At 44.5% G+C, this 18,827-nt stretch overlaps 1 protein-coding gene across 1 annotated transcript in view; it reads left to right on the forward strand.

The window, feature by feature from the left end:
- RRAGC (Ras related GTP binding C) overlaps nt 1-18,558 on the forward strand; it is a 42,212-nt gene extending 23,654 nt beyond the window's left edge. Inside the window, exon 7 of the mRNA XM_081307533.1 lies at nt 18,485-18,558. Coding sequence (XP_081163659.1) covers nt 18,485-18,543 — 59 coding nt within the window. The 3' untranslated portion in view covers nt 18,544-18,558. The remainder of the gene's footprint in view (nt 1-18,484) is intronic.
- Nucleotides 18,559-18,827: the final 269 nt, after the last annotated feature.

Raw genomic sequence — 18,827 nt, forward strand, 5'->3', positions numbered from 1 at the left:
AGGTCCAGCCCATACATCCTCTCCTGCATTTAGTGCTCCATGCTCTTTCTCTTCATGATAGATCACTTCAGATGAGTTCATTAACATTGAGTGTTGACTTAGAAAGAACCTGGATTCCTGGGACACATTGTGGAAGCCTCATCTGCTGACCAGAAACACTTGCATTGAACTGATACATAAGCAGCCTAGAGATGGCTCTGTTTAAGCCTTTGAGATTATGGGCTTTATTTGTCATAGCGGCTGATCTTATCCTAACGTATACACCTAAACAACATTTGGGTCATTATTTTTGGTTAAGAGCTCAGACAGTGAGTGAAGAAGGAAATATCTTTGTAAAAAATGAACTAAAGAGATCCAGTTTTTGTGACCAGTTGCTAATGAATAGCAACGATGACGACAACAACAAGTGTTTCTCAGGAGAAGGTGATTATAATGATTACAGAATTTGAAGTCTGGGGTTTGTTGGCTGCTCTTCAGAGCAAAATTCTAATGCAGGGAGTTCACTGAATGAACTAGAGGCATTCCAAGAGCTACTGAGCTTGTGTGCAAAATGGATGTAGGGAACTGGACCTTTTACTGCATTCGAGAAAGTGAAGAACTGGTTGTGAAACTGAGCACAAGCCACTTATAAGGCTTATTTGGAACAAAAATGCAAAACGGAACTTAACTGCGTGTTCTAGATTTCACATTTTTTCCCCTGGGGTTTCCAGTTCTGCCCCTTATACATGTAAAAAGTATAAAAGGAGCTCTTTTCTTGAAGCTGATGCATTAGCATGTGGCACAAGTGTCAACGAGCAAGTGAAACAGTCTGGGCAACAGAATCATGAATTTAAAGTGTACCTGTCTTGTGGTCAAGTAGAAGGCAATAGTTTCAGGAATAAAAGTAAGCCTGGATCATTGGTTTACCCATCTGGCCTACTGGCCTCTTTTCTCTGTGTCCAGGTATCTCCGTTGCTTGGCTCAGGGGTGGGGGTTCGCTCCTCCTCTAGCAAGCCTTCCTTTCCTTGCTCTCTTCTTCTTGATCTCACTTCTCCCTAGGTCTCCTGGCCCTTATTTTAGTCCATCTCATTGCCTCCTTTGCTTTTGCTGTATGTTTAATAAAGTCCTGTCAGGGCCATCACTAGGCCAAAGGCCAGGGCCAGGGCATTGGATCCCTTCTGTATCCAGCTGGGCTTTCGCTGCATACTCAGTATGGACTTGGCTGAGCTGGGGAACAATGGGAACGAGGTAACAACAGGAGAGGGAGATGTAAATGCTGGCCCACTGGAGGCTGTTAGGAGCAGTGATTTCTTTGGGGGGGGGGGCTTGCTGTGAACAGCACATGATGTGCTGATTGTCTGCTCTGGGCTGGGGTTCAAACCAGTGGCTTATTCACTCAGTCACAGATTTATTAAATGCTTACTGGGTGCAAAGCTCTATTTTAGGTTTTAGGTTCTATCAGTGAACAAGACAGCAGAATTCTTGCCATCATAGTATTGACTGAATTTCATCTTGACAAAAGTTAGGATGCAGATAGGGAAAAATGAGCTCTGTAGAAGTGAAGTGTTTCCCCTGAAGATTCCCAGATGGTGAGTGAGTGTTGATCATCTGACTCCAGGTCGCACAGGCTTGTCACCATACCAAGAGGGTGAGAGGAGAGATGAGAGGCAATTTAAGGATTCTGTTTAGTGTGTGTGTTTACATAAGAATGGAAAGCTTGCCAGGCTTGGTGCTACATGCTTATAATCCCAGCGGCTTGATTCCCAGGCAGATGAATCACAAGTTCAAAGCCAGCCTCAGAAACTTAGGCCCTAAGCAACTTGGGGAGATCCTGTCTCACAACAAAAAAATTAAAAAGGGCTGGGGAAGTGGCTCAGTGATTAAGCACCCCTGGGTTTAATCCCTGGTACCAATAAAACAAAAACAAAAGAAAAGAAAAAAAATGAAAGCTTGAGGTCAAAATTTACTATAAATAAAACAAGAAATAGGAAAAACATGTAATAGAAAAAGTTAATATTTTTAAATAGAATTTTACAAATCAGTAAGAAACGCCTTCCAAAAATAAAATGAGGAAAAGACATTAGTTATGCATATAAGCACAAAGTAGAAGAGGCCAAAAACATAAAAAATCCTAACACCTCACTAATGATAAGAGAAACGCAAATTAAAATAATGAGCTTCCTTTTCTCTTTATCAAACGGGCATCTTTTCAAAGGATGAGACTCCATGTTGATGAGAGTACAAGAACAGGATCTTTTACATGCTTCAGCGACCAATTTTAGGATGTTCTTAAATAGATCGATTCTTGTACTTCTTTAAAATAACATAGATTTGAAAAGTGTCATTACTTTTTTTTTTACCATATTAACAGTGTCTTCCAATTTTTCTAGAGTAAATGAATATGTATTCTTTTTATAATTAACAATATCCATATATGCATTTTTAAAAATTCCATAAAAGTTGAAAAGAAACTAATGAGGGGATGTTTACTGGTTTTTAACACGTAGAAGAACACCATCCTAGACTCAGAACAGGAGATGGAGTTATTGTCTGCAGTTTTCATGGTGTCAAATTGCCCTTCCTTCGTATGTACCTCTGTCCTGACTGTGGCTGATTCCTTTCAGCTCCTGTTAGATCATCAGGGTCTCCAGTACTTTGAGCACAGGCTGTACAGTTTCTGTTTTATTTCATGTTTGTATCAGCCGTCCTCAGCCCTAGTTGCACTCTACACTCTCTTGGGGGTGAGCTTAGGAACTAGTGATAATGGACATCCCAAACCAGTTCAGTATGGCTGCCCCACTGTGACTTACTGGTATCTAGTTATTTTCTGTGCGTAGGCCTCAGTTGTGTGACAGAGTGCAGATCTGATGAACTAAATAGGTTTGGTTTCCCAGCTCCTCAAATATAAAGGTTTTTGACTTTGCTGTTGCTTTTTGTGTGTGTGCTAACCCAAAATGTCAAACAGAGACACACACGAGGTGTCAGATGTGTATCTGTTAGTGCATTGTTCTGTTTTCTTCTTAATTCCTGGGTTGTGACAGCTCAGTGTATCTGAAGTTAGTACATGGTTTATTGTGAGAATTTCAAAGCAAGATAAATTTTGATTCACTTGGTTAAACAAAGAAATATGTTGCATTGCACTATTTGACAGAGTAATAATTAGCCACCAAAGAGTAGTGCATTTATCCATCCCCGGCACTCCATAGGTTCCCAATAAATAAAGGCTGAATGAACGATAACATTGAACCAGGGCAGTACAACATCTTTCACTTTACACTTGTTTCTTATAATAGTCTCTTGTAAAGGTAGTATAAGGCAGTAAACACTAGGCCTTTCAGTACCTCCTGTTCTGCCTGTCGTGACACTCAATTCTTATTTGGGACTTAAGTTGAATATCACTGTTTTTGGTGATGCTGCATTCAAAACAGCTTGTAAGCAATACATCACCTTCAGAGTCAACCATTTCATGGATTGGGACAATGTTCTAGAGTAACCACTCCAGAACTTGGACCCAGGTAGATGGGCTGTCATTTTCTCCCATTGGTTCCACGCCAGCATTCGCTCTCCTGTGAAACTCCTCCTTCTTGACCCCTCGGACTGAAGACCCTAAAACCCAGGTAGGGACCTCCCAAAACTTCTCTGGTTCCATCTGCTCTATAGGCAGGCGTGGCAGCATGAAAGCAAATGACACTGCAGCAGCCGTAATTTAAGACGTCCTTTTAAAAAATTCCAATTTCATCATTTCACAGAAGAATAGATCAATATTTCTACAGTTAAGAGTTTAGTTAAAAACCCTGCTGTGCAATGAAATAATGCATCTGCTATTGGCGTAGAGCGACTGGGATGTTAATTCCCTGGTTTTGTGTCAGTTAAGGGCAAATTAGCCTTCCAGCACTAGTCATGACTCATTATGTCATTATGTAGAAGGCACTTACTGTACCTCCACTACTATGCAATTTAGATCCAATAAAAATTGTGACAGCGTTTTTATCCACTTCATTAAGCTACTAATTTCTTGTAAAAAAATGTACATTAATCTTTTTATAGCTTCATGCAGAGTGGCATATTTTTAGACTCTAACATTGATTAGGTCCTGGTTAAGAATAATTTTCACAGTACTTTTAAGAAATGTAAATAAAGTTACAATAATTTAATTTTTCAACATAGTTATGACAGTATTGATCTTAAAATGAACATGTTGGCTGAATTAAATGTGTAGCCCAAATGAAATACAGACTGAATATTTAAGCATGCAACAAATTACAAAGCGAGGCTTAACAATACCCTGCAAACAGTGGAGAGAGGGAGCTTGAACCTCTGTGGAAAATATTAATTGCTCATATTTTAAAAGATGTAAATGGGGATTTTTTTTTTTGACATCTGACTTTTCCTACCCAAATGTTTAAAAAATACAGCTTTAAAAAAAAGTCTTCCCCTTTTGATTTTCCATTTCTTGTGAAGTATTAATGACACTTCTGCTTGAATGTGTTAGGGAAAAGCAGAAAAGGAAAAAGTTCCCTCTGCCTGTTAGCAGGCTGGAGTCAGAGCAGACGGTGCTCAGGGTTTTCAGAGGGCACTGCAGGTGGTGAAGGGCAGGCTGCTGGCATCTGTGCGCTCGGTGGCAGGAGCTGCTGCCCTCACTCCAGGTACACCCCCAGCCCCCCCCCCACCCCCAGCTATGAGTCACATTCTCACTGGCCGGAAAAGTGAGCTCTGAAAGCCACTGGCATTTGGTGCACTCAGACCTCCTTGGCTGAACCTCACCTTGCTGGACTCTTTTCCTTGCTCAGGACTGTAAGCTGTGCTTGGATTTGCTCCCTTCTGGCAGTGATGTCTTCTGCTTTCTCAGACAAGGGAGCCCCAGTTCTGCCCTGGCCTCCAAACCTACCCATTGTAGCCCCTTAGCCTGTATCCACCATGCCAACCCCAAGGGCTAGTGGGTTGCTAGAGGGGGTTGGATGGTTTGACTTTATCACAGGTGACACAGAGTGGGAACAGTTCTGCATTGGAGTCAAGCACTTAGCTTCCCCCAGGAGATACTGTGTCCTCTCTCCAGGTCTGTTCCTGTCTCCTGTAAGAAGGTATGCTAGGTGATTACAGAGGGCACAGAACTGAAGTCCTCCAGTATGGAGACCTCCTTCTCACTGTAGTAATTCCTCCCTGAGACATCCCTGGCAGGCTAAGCATGGTGATTTCAGCATTGGGAAATGCACTTTTGATTTTTTAAAATTTATTGAATCCTGTCTTTCCAGAAAACATTTAAAGCAGGAATAAACTGCTTCCTGCTATATAATATCTTCACGGCCACTGGGACTGTGCAAGTCGGAGCAGTTCTCAGTGAGAAAGGTTGCTGCAGCTGTGGCTAAGAGTAATTGTGATCCCATGACCTTGTCCAGGTCCTCGGGTCTGGGGATGTGGTTGTTCCCAAACAGGCTTGTGGGGGGGTTAAAGTCCTCTCCTGAGCCCATAGTCCAAGCAGCATCTCTCTGGTCCTCGGTTGCTCCCTGAGGAGCCCATAAGGCTGGAAATGGACCCTCTGCTTTATGGCTGCCCGAGAACTTTGGCTCACAGAGTCTTCTTTCCTGGCATTTCCCCAAAGTCACTTCTCTTTGCATTGCTGCTGCTGCTTCCCAGCTGTTTACAGATGTGCCATGCTCCTAGGAGTGAAACTTGTGATTGCTAGTTTCATTTGTACATTCTTTATCCATTAGGAAGAGCTGTTAGCCTCAGCTTTCATCTCATAAGAGCACCACCACTGTTAGGCATGCAGATGACCCAGAGAGGCAAAGCAACTAACCCAAAATCACACCGAAGGAAGTGGTAGAGCCAGGACTCAAGATCCTGTGCTCAGGACATCAGAGCTTACAAAATGCATTCGGTGGTGGGACACAACTAGGACGAAGAGCTCAGGCACTAGAATTAGGTAGATTTGGACTCAAATTCCGGCTCTCCCACTTACTGGTGTCCTTATCTTGAGTCGATTACCTAATTTTTCTGAACCTCTGCTTCATCCTGTCTAAAATGAGGATTAATGCTTTTTTTTTTTAACCTCATGTGGTTATGATGAAGACTGAATGAGAAAATGTGAATCACTCAGTCTCATGTCTGGAATGAAGTAGCTATTATTATTTTTTTATTATTATCATTATCATTAGTACTAATTCATTCAGATCTCACCATAACCCCACGTGGCAGGTATGCACTTATTCATTTATAGATATTTATCACCCTAATAAGTAAAATCAACGCAAGGAGAAATGGGGCTCAGCATGGTTTGGGAGGATCTCCCTGAGGTTTACTGCTGTACTGCTTCCTGCCTGCCCAGCGGCACTGTCAAGTCAAGCTCCAGACCCACAAGTTTCCTGCGTTCTTCCTGCAGAGGCTCAGGGATGCCTGGCCTCAGGGCTGTGCCAGTGACCTCTGGTTCTCAGGGGATCACAGGCATGACACCAATGCAGTGGCTAGGGAAGCAGGATCCAGTCCAGAGGAGGAGCTGAGCTGTGCCCTAAGCACACAGCCTCTCTCCCCAGGAAGAACTCGTGTTCTGGGGTCACATAATTACTCTCCACAAAAAGCTCTTCCGACTTAAGTATAGGGTTTTGTATGTGACACTGTCTGTAAGACAACCCTGGGGACTGGCAGGAGGGTAGGTTCCGTTTCTCTTCAAAACAATGATTCCTCTGAGGTTTATATAAATACTCAATCAGTTTCCTATTATGACAATGTGAAGAAGCAGTTGGTTGCATCTTCATAATTAAGACTTGAAGAGAAGTCAATGACAGTGAATAAATTAGACTTAGATGTCTTTCACCCTCCCCGGCCTTCTTTTCCCTCTAAACCTTAGTGTTCTGTCAGGGTGCACCTGCTGGTTTGGCAGGGGATTCTCAGGCAGGCCAGGCCTCCTTATCCCCGATGCATCAGGAGGGAGGAGGTGGCCACGGGCTGGAAAATTCCAGAGTCGGGGAGGTTTCGGTCTGCAGGCTCTTTTACCAGATGGTATTCATACGAATATTGATGTTAATGGTGTTTGGATAATGACACAGTCTGTGGCAGGGGTTTATTACTGTTATGAATAGCACGGTCTTGGAGGGAACCATTTCATTTAGTTACCTTTGTGTGTGTGTGTGTGTGTGTGTGTGTGTGTGTGTGTGTGTGTTGCAAATGTTTAAGAGACAAATTTCTTCAGGAGATGATGTTCTAGAGGTTGGGGTTCTCCCTGGATTTCCTGGCAGGTCCTGAAACCAGCCTATACCCATGGGACTGAGGCACCTTGGAGGGGACCACCTGGGACTGCTGACTTTCCTTTTGTGCAGAGATTGGTTACCCTAGCCTTTCCTGCTTGTCCCCAACAGGACATCCTCACTCTTGGAGGATCTACTTGGTTGAAACCTTTCTCCATCACCTGATACATCAAAACCCTACCTTTTACACTTCCTGGGGGAGTTTGAGCTTCTTCCTATTAAAAAAGAATAATAAAATCCTCCGCTTTCATCCTAATGGGGTTGTGGGAGGTGTTTAGCTTTTTATAGCTACCTAAATGATGGAAAAAGGCAGATGAAGCCATCACAAAATTAAGGAAGAGGTCATCATCAGAAGACCATGCACTGAAGTCTTTTTAAAAGCATTTATGGTCTTAATTCAAAGGGCCTCTCTGGAGAGGTTCAGCCAACAGAGCCTGTGGGTTTCCTCTGCTGAAGCAGAGCTTTGGCAAGGTGGGACCATGTAGCAGGCTTCTCTGCAAGTCCTGGAAGGACTGGTCCCTTCTGAGCAAATATGACACTTTCAAAATAGATTATCTGGCAGATAGTTAGGCCTGTTCCCCCATATCAGGCAAAATCCTCTGCCCTTGTGAGAAATGAACGAACGAATGAACGGGACCTCAGGTGTTTTCGAAGCTTTGTAAAATGGCTTCAGAGACGGAGCTGGCGGTTGCAACAGACCAAATGCTCCTGGGATCTTAGATTTCAGGCAAAATGGGAAATCAGGAGGCTGGTCCGAACTTCTGGAAACAGCTTACAAATGGATTGTTGTGTGTGCTCCTGGCTTGGACAGCGCAGCTCTGAATCTGAATACAAAACAGAGAAGATGCTCTTTTGCCTCTTTCAGACTAATGATTTTGTCCTTTTTCCCTCTCCTCCTCATTTTATTTCTTCATCTATAACATCTGCAAGAGGGCAGCCAGACTAATAAAACTGCGCTAAGCTCGACTAATGCCAGCCATTGATCCGAGGGTGGGACCCGATTAATCAATGGGATTTTAGCGGTGTTCACAGCCCCAAGGGACATGGGGCCCAAAGACAGCTCTGGCCTCTGCAGAGGAGGGGAATCTGAGAACTGATGAGGTGAATCTCTGTCTGCAGATTCTGAAAGGAGGTGAGAAGAAGGGTGCCCACACCCCCCAGGAGCAGTCTTTGTGGCAGTTTCAGAGGCCACCTTGAGTGTTTGATGGCCTGTGTTTGGGGATGCTCGCTTGCTGTGGGAGTGTAACATCACTGCAGGATTTGCTGAGGTCTAGGGAAAACCTCATCTGACACACAAGGTACCTCTCACATAACTAGCAGTCTGGGAAATCATCTCCCCTCTCCCTCTCACTGTGTAGCAGGGGAAACTGAGGCTCAGAGAGCAAAGGGACTGGCCAGAGGTCATTCAGTGTATCAGTAAGGCTGCAGAGCTAGGTCTTGTTGCTTCCTCTGTATTTATGAGGCTGAGTCATGTCAGAAGCTGTTGCAATCACCCAAAGCTCGACACAGAGAGAATTCAGGCAGAGTGTAGACACTCAAACTAAAAAATTCAGTTTGAGAAGATTGCAATACATTTTAAAAATAGGCTGGATATTTTTCTTCCCTTTTCTTTAGCATGTTTTTTTACTCTGAGCTGAAACATACATAGAGAAGTCCATAAAACACAGATACAATTTGACAAATAATTTATAAGCAGATATCTTTGTAACTACCACCCAAGTTAAAAAAAGATTGAGCTGTTGCGGGACCCACAAAAACCCACTGTGTGAGATAAGATTCCTTATCTCAACCCTCTCCCTTCTAGAGGAAATCACTATCTTGACCTCAGTGATGACCACTTTTCTTTTTTCTCATGGTGTTGAGGATTGAACTCAGGTCTCATACGTGCTAGGCAAGTGCTTTACCACCGAGCTATACCCCCAGCCCTGGTAATGACCATTTCTCTGATTGCCTTCATAATTTTACAGCCAATTAGCTTATTCCTGCCTGCTTTTAAACTTACATTAATAGAATCATATTGTATGCTTATGCTTTTCTGTGTCTGGTTTGTTTGATCCAGCATTGTGAAATTCATCCATGTTGTAGCAGGTAGTTGAATTTGATTAATTTTCATTGCTAATGTATTTACTGTATTTTTAAGAACTATGCTAGAAGCCTGCCCTGTGAAATAAAGTGTGATACTTGATATAATTCAGTTTAGGGGTGGGCATTTGGAATAAGGGTGTCCCAAAGAGGTTAATGTTTGAACTCTGATCCTGGCTGCTGCCCTGACCAAATGCTATTTTTTTTCTTTTTTTTAACTGCAGGGATCTCCCCCCCCCCCCCACGAATTCCTTAAAAAATTCTGGGACACAGGATTGTGCCTGGGGTCTGCATCTTCATTCTGGTGGGCAGGGAGGAGGAATCCCAGAATTCCTTGCTTTACAAAGGAGACCAGACCTAGGCTATGAGCCCCCTGGGAGCAGGATTGTTTTACCTGCCTGATATCCTCAATGCTCCCCCATATGAGTCAGTTCATAGGAAAAGATCAATAAGTTTTTCCAAGGAACAAAAGAATAAAGGTCACTTAGTACAGGCTTCTTCTACAGGACCCCTGTATCTCCTCAACAGCTCAGACACAGATCTACCAGTGGCTGAGGAACGTTTCCCTAGTGGTCTGATGGAGGGTCACCAAATGCAAAAAACCAGCTTGTTGGTGGAGTTAGGTATCATGATCATATTTGAATTTTATATTCAAAAGGAACTTAGAAAGGTCATTATTAATCAGAGATTCAACATTCCTCAAGAAATTGCATAAAAGAAGTGCGGGCAAGAGAAGCTCTTAATAAAAACCAACAAAGACTGCAACGTGCTTCTGCCAGGAGGTGTTTGCTGGACAGCTGGGTGGAGCAGTTCTGTGTGTCCTGGCCTGGAGGAGGAAGACTGGGTCTACTGAAACCTTTCCAGGGAGCTCTGAACCAGGAACTAGGGTCTCTTGAGCACCTTTGGCTGTGTGGGGAGAGGAAGCTAAGTGAGGCCATCTCTGCTGCTCTGGACTGCAGTCAGCTGGGCCCTGTTTTCTTGGTGAACCTGACCCAGCAGGTTCAGGCATCAGGCTACCCTGGTAGCTGAAGATGCAAATGCACACGGCTTGAATAGTTTTAAGTTTAATTAATTTATTTTAAGGCTCACCCTTTTTTTTATTGGTTGTTCAAAACATTACATAGTTCTTGATATATCATATTTCACACTTTGATTCAAGTGGGTTATGAACTCCCATTTTTACCCCGTATACAGATTGCAGAGTCACATCAGTTACACTTCCACTGATTTACATATTGACATACTCATGTCTGTTGTATTCTGCTGCCTTTCCTATCCTCTACTATCCCCCCTCCCCTCCCCTCCCCTCCCCTCTTCTCTCTCTACCCCCTCTACTGTAATTCATTTCTCCCCCTTGTATTATTTTTCCCTTTCCCCTCACTTCCTCTTGTATGTAACTTTGTATAACCCTAAGGGTCTCCTTCCATTTCCAAGCAATTTCCCTTCTCTCTCCCTGTCCCTCCCACCTCTCATCCCTGTTTAATGTTAGTCATCTTCTCATGCTCTTCTTCCCTACTCTGTTCTTAGTTATTCTCCTTATATCAAAGAAGACATTTGGCATTTGTTTTTTAGGGATTGGCTAGCTTCACTTAGCATAATCTGCTCTAATGCCATCCATTTCCCTCCAAATTCTATAATTTTGTCATTTTTTAATGCAGAGTAATGCTCCATTGTGTATAAATGCCACATTTTTTAATCCATTCGTCTATTGAAGGGCATCTAGGTTGCTTCCACAGTCTTGCTATTGTGAATTGTGCTGCTATGAACATCGATGTGGCAGTGTCCCTGTAGCATGCTGTTTTTAGGTCTTTAGGGAATAGACCCAGAAGGGGAATAGCTGGATCAAATGGTGGTTCCATTCCCAGCTTTCCAAGAAATCTCCATACTGCTTTCCAAATTGGTTGCACCAATTTGCAGTCCCACCAACAATGTACAAGTGTACCCTTTTCCCCACATCCTCGCCAGCACTTGTTGTTGTTTGACTTCATAATGGCTGCCAATCTTACTGGAGTGAGATGATATCTTAGGGTGGTTTTGATTTGCATTTCTCTGACTGCTAGCGATGGTGAGCATTTTTTCATGTACTTGTTGATTGATTGTATGTCCTCCTCTGAGAAGTGTCTGTTTAGGTCCTTGGCCCATTTGTTGATTGGGTTATTTGTTGTCTTATTGTCTAATTTTTTTGAGTTCTTTATATACTCTGGATATTAGGGCTCTATCTGAAGTGTGAGGAGTAAAGATTTGTTCCCAGGATGTAGGCTCCCTATTTACCTCTCTTATTGTTTCTTTTGCTGAGAAAAAACTTTTTAGTTTGAGCAAGTCCCATTTGTTGATTCTAGCTATTAATTCTTGTGCTATGGGTGTCCTATTGAGGAATTTGGAGCCCGACCCCACAGTATGTAGGTCGTAGCCAACTTTTTCTTCTATCAAGGCTCACCCTTTAAAGAAATACCTTAACATATGGAAGGAAGCCAAGACTTATGAAGAAATTTGGACTCCATCTCCAAGGAGCCCCCTAGAGATTCTCAGAATTGTCATAGAGCTCATCTTCCAAGTTAAAGTCCAAGTTAAAGACTTTTCTCCTCCAGTCACTCCCTGTCTTTAGTAGTGGGATTGTTAAGTCAACCTTTTCCAAGGTAGGTGAACCCTAAGACTGTTTTGAATACCAATATTCCACTAAGGACTTCGTGAGTGAATGAAGGAGGGGTGAGGGCTAAAGGGTTTGATGCAGTTTCACATAGGTGAAAAAAGTCCGGTCCTCCTCTGACCCCATCCAGAGGGCAGGTTCCCTGGCCTCCACCAGGAGCCACTTCGGTCCCGCCACATCCCTGGCAAGTTGGGAGGACCCCTGCAGAGCCTTGGAAGGCGCTGTAGGGAGGCCTGCCTTCCTGGAAAGTCATGCTTGGAATTGTCTTCAAAAGCTGCGACGCAGCCCCCGGAGTTTGAGCACGAATAAATCATTAGCATTTTATTTACAATTCTGGGTTTACAATTCCTAGAAAAGGATCCTGCTGTTCAGCGTGGATTCCTGCTTTGCGGGCTTTCCCCAGCGCCTCCTTCCACCTCCTGCCTTTGGGGTACCGGGGTAGCTCATTACTCCGCTGGACAAGAGTAAGGTGTGGAGCGGATACAGCAGGTGGTCTCGAGAAGGAGGGTGCGACATCCCCTGGGTCTCTCGTTTCCCGACGACCCTGTGTGGAGGAGTCGTTAGCTTCTCAGTTTTACAGGGAGAAGACGTTTGATTTAAAGAAGGTTGGGGACTTGCCAAGGTCACACAGCAGTGCTTAAGTTTGAGCCCTAGTTCCCGCTTCCAATCGCGGCGGAGCTGCAGAAAACCCTGGAGTCCTCTCCTCGGGCTCGGGCTCTGGTCCCCGACGGCGCCCGCCCGCGGTGCCCGCTAGATGGCAGCCTTGGTCTCTGCGGCGCAGGGCGGCCCGCGGGCAGGAGGGGGCTCTGCAGGGACGCTGCGGGTGCGGTGGCCGCGCTCAGGAGGGTCTGACTGGAGACCCCGTGGGCTGCTCAATGGGTGGCGCTCCCGTTGGTACCCAGCTCGGTCTTACAGGGTCCAAATGACCAAAGGAAGAAGAGCGTTGCCGAAAACAGCTCCCCGTCCCCCGCAGGCATTGAGCCGGCCCTCTTTCTGGTTTTCCTACATGGGGTCCGAAAATGCAGCGGATCTGGCCTTGGAGATCTCTGCTCAGTGACTGGCACCTTCAGCCCTGCCTGGGCAGTGCGGGACGCGACGTGGACGAGGCTGCGAATGGGGTATCCGAGGCCGGAGGCCTCCTGGCAATATTTTGGCCTAATCTATTTAGAACTAACCCAAGATCAAGACTTCCTCCCATCCAGGACCCACGATGGCAGGAGTGATGGAGTCACTCCTGCCTAGTTCTGTGGTCGCACCTTTGGGTGTGCAGCTACTGGCTGGTAGCTGAGATGACCATGCTTTGGGACCTGGCCCAGCCACTGTGCAAGAGCCTTCAGAATGTGTAGAGAAGGCTGTGGTGGAGTGAAACCTGTCTTTCCTACAACAGAGAGGAAGTGGGACCCAGGAGGCTGGGGTCAGTGACTTCATCCATTCACCTTACTGCCTCTTTCTTTTGTGCACAGAGTCTTAGAGTCTGTTCCTTCAAGGGCCTTTCTTCCTGTACTGGGATCTACCTCCTGGGCAGATGGGGTCTAGAAAGTCCCTCTCATCTCTGTTCTCCGTTTAGTTTCTCCCCAGGAAGTGGTGCTCTCCTTTCTACAAGGAAAAGGTCTTACCCTGCATTTGGCTTGGCCTACTGGCCTTCTTTAACTGTACCCTAGGCAGAGTGGCAGAAGGGCTTTGTCCTGGCCCTCCAAGGTGAGGATGCTCAGCCCTAGGTAGTGCAGGCCTTTGCCAAGGTCACTAGTGGCATCCCGGTCTCCTGCTCCAGTGCTCTTGCTGCTGCAAGACCTGCTCAAAAGACTTTCCTACTTTAATTTTAATTTTGAAAAGCACTTGAAAGTTTGTTCAGAGTCCATGGACCATTATTAGGCCCTTGGAGTGGGGTTGGGCATCTAAGGGGCATGATTTTCCCTTGGGGGCTTCTCTAGGCCATGCCTACACCGTTTTGGGTCTTATAGGGCAGGTCCTATGAGGGCAGCAGGGAAAGGTGTTGTGAATATCTCCTGATCCTGTGTCACCCCCAGGGGAAGTAGCCTGACATACAGCGCAAGGAGGTGTGCAGAATTGCTTTTTACCAAATGCCACTCTGTTGAGATCACAATTTCCATGACAGAGCCACCCTCTCAATGGAACCTATCAACTTTGGCTTAGGCTGTAAGAAACCCGGATGTGGGATCGCAGGCTTTAACTGGGACTTGAGCACAGAGGATGCATAGGGTGGCAGAATTCGATTTCAGAGGCATTTGAACCGGGCAGCCATCAGGTCTGCCATCAAATTACTTAGTAATACTCCCCAGGGCCGTTGCACGGGTCGGTTGTCCTCCAGCCAAGAGAGGGGGAAGTGGGTTTCTCCTGGGGCGCTGGCTCTTGGCGGAGGAGCTTTCCTAGCGGCTCAGGGAAGTCCCCCCTTGACAGTGCGCGACGGCCTAGAGCAGCGGTCCTTACTGGCAGCGGGAGAGGCTGTTGGAAGAAAGGGAAAAACTTCTCGCGGCGTCATCCTGCAGAGGGGTAGCCAACCAGTGTGCAACGCGTTCCCTTCCTCGCGCTGCCGCCACCGCCTGGGCTCCTCGGAGCCTGCCGGGGAGGGGACTGGGGGAGGAGGTGACCGAGTTCACGTCCCCACCGCTGCCGCTCCGGAGTGATGGATGGCTGTCTGCTGAGGCGGGGGAGCGCCTGCACAGCTCCCTCTGCAGGGAGCGGCGCTCAGCCTCCCACACCCGGCGCGGCGCAGCGGCTTCTGCACTCTCCCATTGCACGACACGCCTGGGAACGCGGGCTCTGGGTCAGCTAAATTGCCCTGTTATTTTGGGCTGAGACCATCCTTTTCGGTTTCTCCCTGATCTGTGGCAATCTTGCACAAAAACGTATCGCTTCCTCTGGGCTCGGTTGGACCCTTTTGCAACAAACACAACTCATCTTCCTTCCTGGGATGCCTGAGGCTCAGGATGTACCAGGGCTCACCTGAGTTTCCTTAGGCTGGCAGTTAGGTTAGGGGTCCATTTACCCCTGGGAAGAGACAGAGATGAGTAGTGGGCCCTCCTTTCTTTTAAAGGCAACACAGTTTAAAATTCCATTAATTGAGGGCTCCAGTTAATTAGTTAATTACAGGAATTAGATTCTATTTTGTCTTTTTTTCTGTACTCCAGAATGTTCTTAGTAAGTCTTTTGTAGCTGGGAATTCTGAAATTAAAATCTAGGGATGAGGTTGAGAACTGAGAAGGGAATCTGGGGACAAGTGCCATTCATTGGAAGGGGGCACTATTCTACACTTAGCCTATTGTCAGGGGTCTAGCTGGATCTAGCTAATGATGAAACAAAGTCCCAGCTGTGCTTTTAGGATAGGACGTGGGGATGCTACTAATTCTGGGGCCAATCTACTTAAAATGACCTAACAATAATGATGATGATGAAAATAATAATGTATAGCAGACTGCATTTATTGGGCACCTACTATGTGCCAGATATTGTGCCTTTTATATCTATTATCTCATTTAATCTTCAGAGCAGTCCTGTTGTTATTCCCATTTTGTAAGGGAGGAAACTGAGGGTCAGTCAGGTTAATTAATTTGCTTAAAGTGACATGGCTGGGAAACAGAACCCAGCTCAAGTAACTTCTGTCTTCAAAGCCCTGGACTTAAGCACTCTGCTCTATTGCAGTTGTCTCGTTTCAAGGCACATTTGTATGTTTGGAAAACACCCTTTACAACTATGGCATAATTTTGCAGTGAGTAGATATTTGGTCTTGTTGCTTCTCTCCTTTTTTTTTTCCCCAAAACAGAGGAAAAAAACAAACACCCCCCCCCACCAAATCTCTCACTTTCCAATGGGTCAGCCAGATCAGAGGAAGAAGCAACTGCTGTTTCATTGCTGACTTATATAAAAGGAAGTTGTCTTAGAATGGCTTTTCTTCAAAAAATTATCCATTAATTTAGCTAAAATCTGATGCAACTTACTACGAAGCAACCTTGAGCATTTTCCCCATATTACTGTGCCCTGTTCCTGGGGTGCCCCAGAGTCCAGATGGAGCTGGACAAATCTGCCCTCCCTTGGTACCCCCAAATACTTGCCTTTCTTTCACCTTCAACGAGGATGGAAAGAAGACTTCCAGATGAGAAGGCTCTGCACTGGCTGCTCAGCTGAGGCGGCCGAGAGTTGGCCCAGAGCCATGGAGTATGAGAAACTTTCAAATTTCAAAACTGCCCTGGGCCAATTTAATAAACTTCTGCCACCTCCATCCTTCCACATTTTTGAATTCTCAAATATTCACTCCCATCTAAGATGCACACAAGAGTGGAAGGATTTTGGAATGTTAATAATGCAGAATTTTACAGCATAGCAAGGTGAATTCTCAAGGGGTAATGGTTAACATCTGCTTTCTCTTTTCCCAAGATAACAATGGGAAACCAGTGCTCAGCACATGCACACTCAGAGCCAGGATTTGCAAAAGCTGTCTCTCTGTTTCTCACTCATGCACACACACACACACACTTTTTTTCTCTCTCTCCTTCTCTCTCTCTCTCTCTCTCTCTCTCTCTCTCCACACACACACACACACACACACACACACACACACCCAGCTAAAGGGTAAATTGTCCCTAGATCCAACACTAGGCACAATAACCAGAAAACTTAAATGTAGCATGAGTGACAGCAACAGGAAAAAAAAAAAGTCAATTTCTCAGGGGGCACTTTCCAGGCTGTGAACAAGACCCTTTCTTCCAGGAGGTCTGAAAGATGGCAAGAAGCACTCTGCTTCTTCCCAGTGGGGCAATTCAGAGCAATCAGCATCAGAGCTTTGGTCCTGACATGTCCCCTGGGAAGTGGAAGGATGTTTTGTACCAGCAGACAAATGAGAGCTCAGCCTCTAGTTCTAGATGCAGGCTCTGGAGCACCCAGAGGGTCTTTGGCTTGTCCTCTTTGAGAGTTTCTGTGCTTCCACTATCCTATGTGCCCTCCCTGGTAAGGTTTGTGAACCATGGAAGCAGAGGAACCTAGGTCCCAGACCCCAAATCTGGAGAAAATAATTCAGGCCTGGTGGGTTATGGGTTGCTGAGCACAGAGGCTGCCTCAATACATAGTAAATTAAATATTTCAAAAACCACACAAAAAGAGCTAGAGTCTACACCCATTTTAGGGAGTATAATGTTTGGTGATTTGAAACCAGTTGATACTGAATATGATTTCTGATCTAGCCCTGCCCTCTAGATTCACTTGTATAGTCTTATAGAAATGATCCAGATTCAAATCTTGGAGCAGCACAGACATCTTTTTAAAGAGACTCTCTTGGTTATTATTATTATTATTATTATTATTATTATTATTATTATTATTGTAAAAACTGACCCAGAAGTTATTTTTAAAAATGAAAGGTGCAGGGGGCTGGGGTTGTGGCTCAGTGGTAGTGCGCATGCCTGGCATGCGTGAGGCACTGGGTTTAATTCTCAGCACCACATACAAATAAATAAAATAAAGGTCCATCAACAACTTTAAAATATTAAAAAAAATGAAGAGTGCAGGTTTGAGGTTGTGGCTCAGAGGTAGAGCACTTGCCTAGCATGTGTGAAGCACTGGGTTCGACTCTCAGCACCACATATAAATAAATAAATAAATAAATAAATAAATAAATAAATAAATAAATGTCTATCAACAACAACAAAATATTAAAAAAAAAAGAAGGGTGCCAACCTTGTGTCTGTGGCTGCCTAGGGATCTTTATCATGGGGTTTTTGTGCAGAAGCAAATGTTCCTATATGTTTATAGCAACTTCTTGCAAATCAGAGAAATGTGAAGAAATGGCCAAGCTGTATTGTACAGATGCCATCGTAGCCGAATATCCGAAGCCCTGAACCAGTGCTCCGGCTTCTCTCTTTTGCTTGCATAATGCAATTTAAATCCCTTGTTAATTTCCAGGTCGAGTTTCATTCATGAGGATAATCTTTAATTGATGTTAAATATAGGGATCAAGTTAAGTGCATTATTTCTTTTTTTACAAAGTGCTAATTGTTCATGTTCTCATAAATTATTTTCTCTTCTCATGTAGCAGGTTTTATGAAAGAACTTTTCAGCCAGTGCTTTTAACCTCATTGCATGAATATTATCCTGTAATCAGTGGGTCGTTCAGATCCTTCCTGTGCAGATGATCTCTATGTCACCCTTCAGAGCAGTAAGGAAAAGAAAAATGAGCTCGTTTGGAGTACGTGTATATATGGGTAGGCTCACAGACATTAAAAAATATTTATATCTAAATATTTTAAACTTTAAGCAGACTTTTTTTCAGCTGCTTCTGTTCCAACCAAGAGCCTTGAAGTGACTCTTTTTATTTTTAATTGTTTCAATATATAATGTATGTAGCATGTTAATCTATAACATAAAGGGTAGTATTTTAATCATTTTTAAATGTACTGACCAGTAGCATTAAATACATTTATACTGGTTTGTAACCATCACCAACATCCATTTCCAAAATTCTTTTCATCTGATAAAACTGAAACTCTGTACCTGTTAAACAACAACCAATTGCCTTTCCCCACAGACCCAGGAAATGATCATCGTTTTGTCTGTGAAGTTGACCATTCTAAGTACCTCATCTAAGTGGAATCATACCATTATTATGATGATGATTATTATTTTCAAAGATGGGGTCTCTCCAAGTTGCCCAGTCTGGTCTTCAAATTCTGGGCTCAAGCCATCCTCCTGCCTCAGCCTCCTGAATAGCTGGGACTACAGGCATGTGTCACCTTGTCTTTTTTGTGACTGGCTTATTTCATTTATCATAATTTCCTCAAATTTCATCTGTGTTCTAGCATGTAACAGGATTTTCTTCCTTTTAAAGACTAACGATATTCCATTTTTTTGTATGCGAATCACATTTTGTT

The sequence above is a fragment of the Spermophilus citellus genome, assembly GCF_964194105.1.
Source record: "Spermophilus citellus genome assembly, chromosome: 9".
NCBI lineage: Eukaryota > Metazoa > Chordata > Mammalia > Rodentia > Sciuridae > Spermophilus > Spermophilus citellus.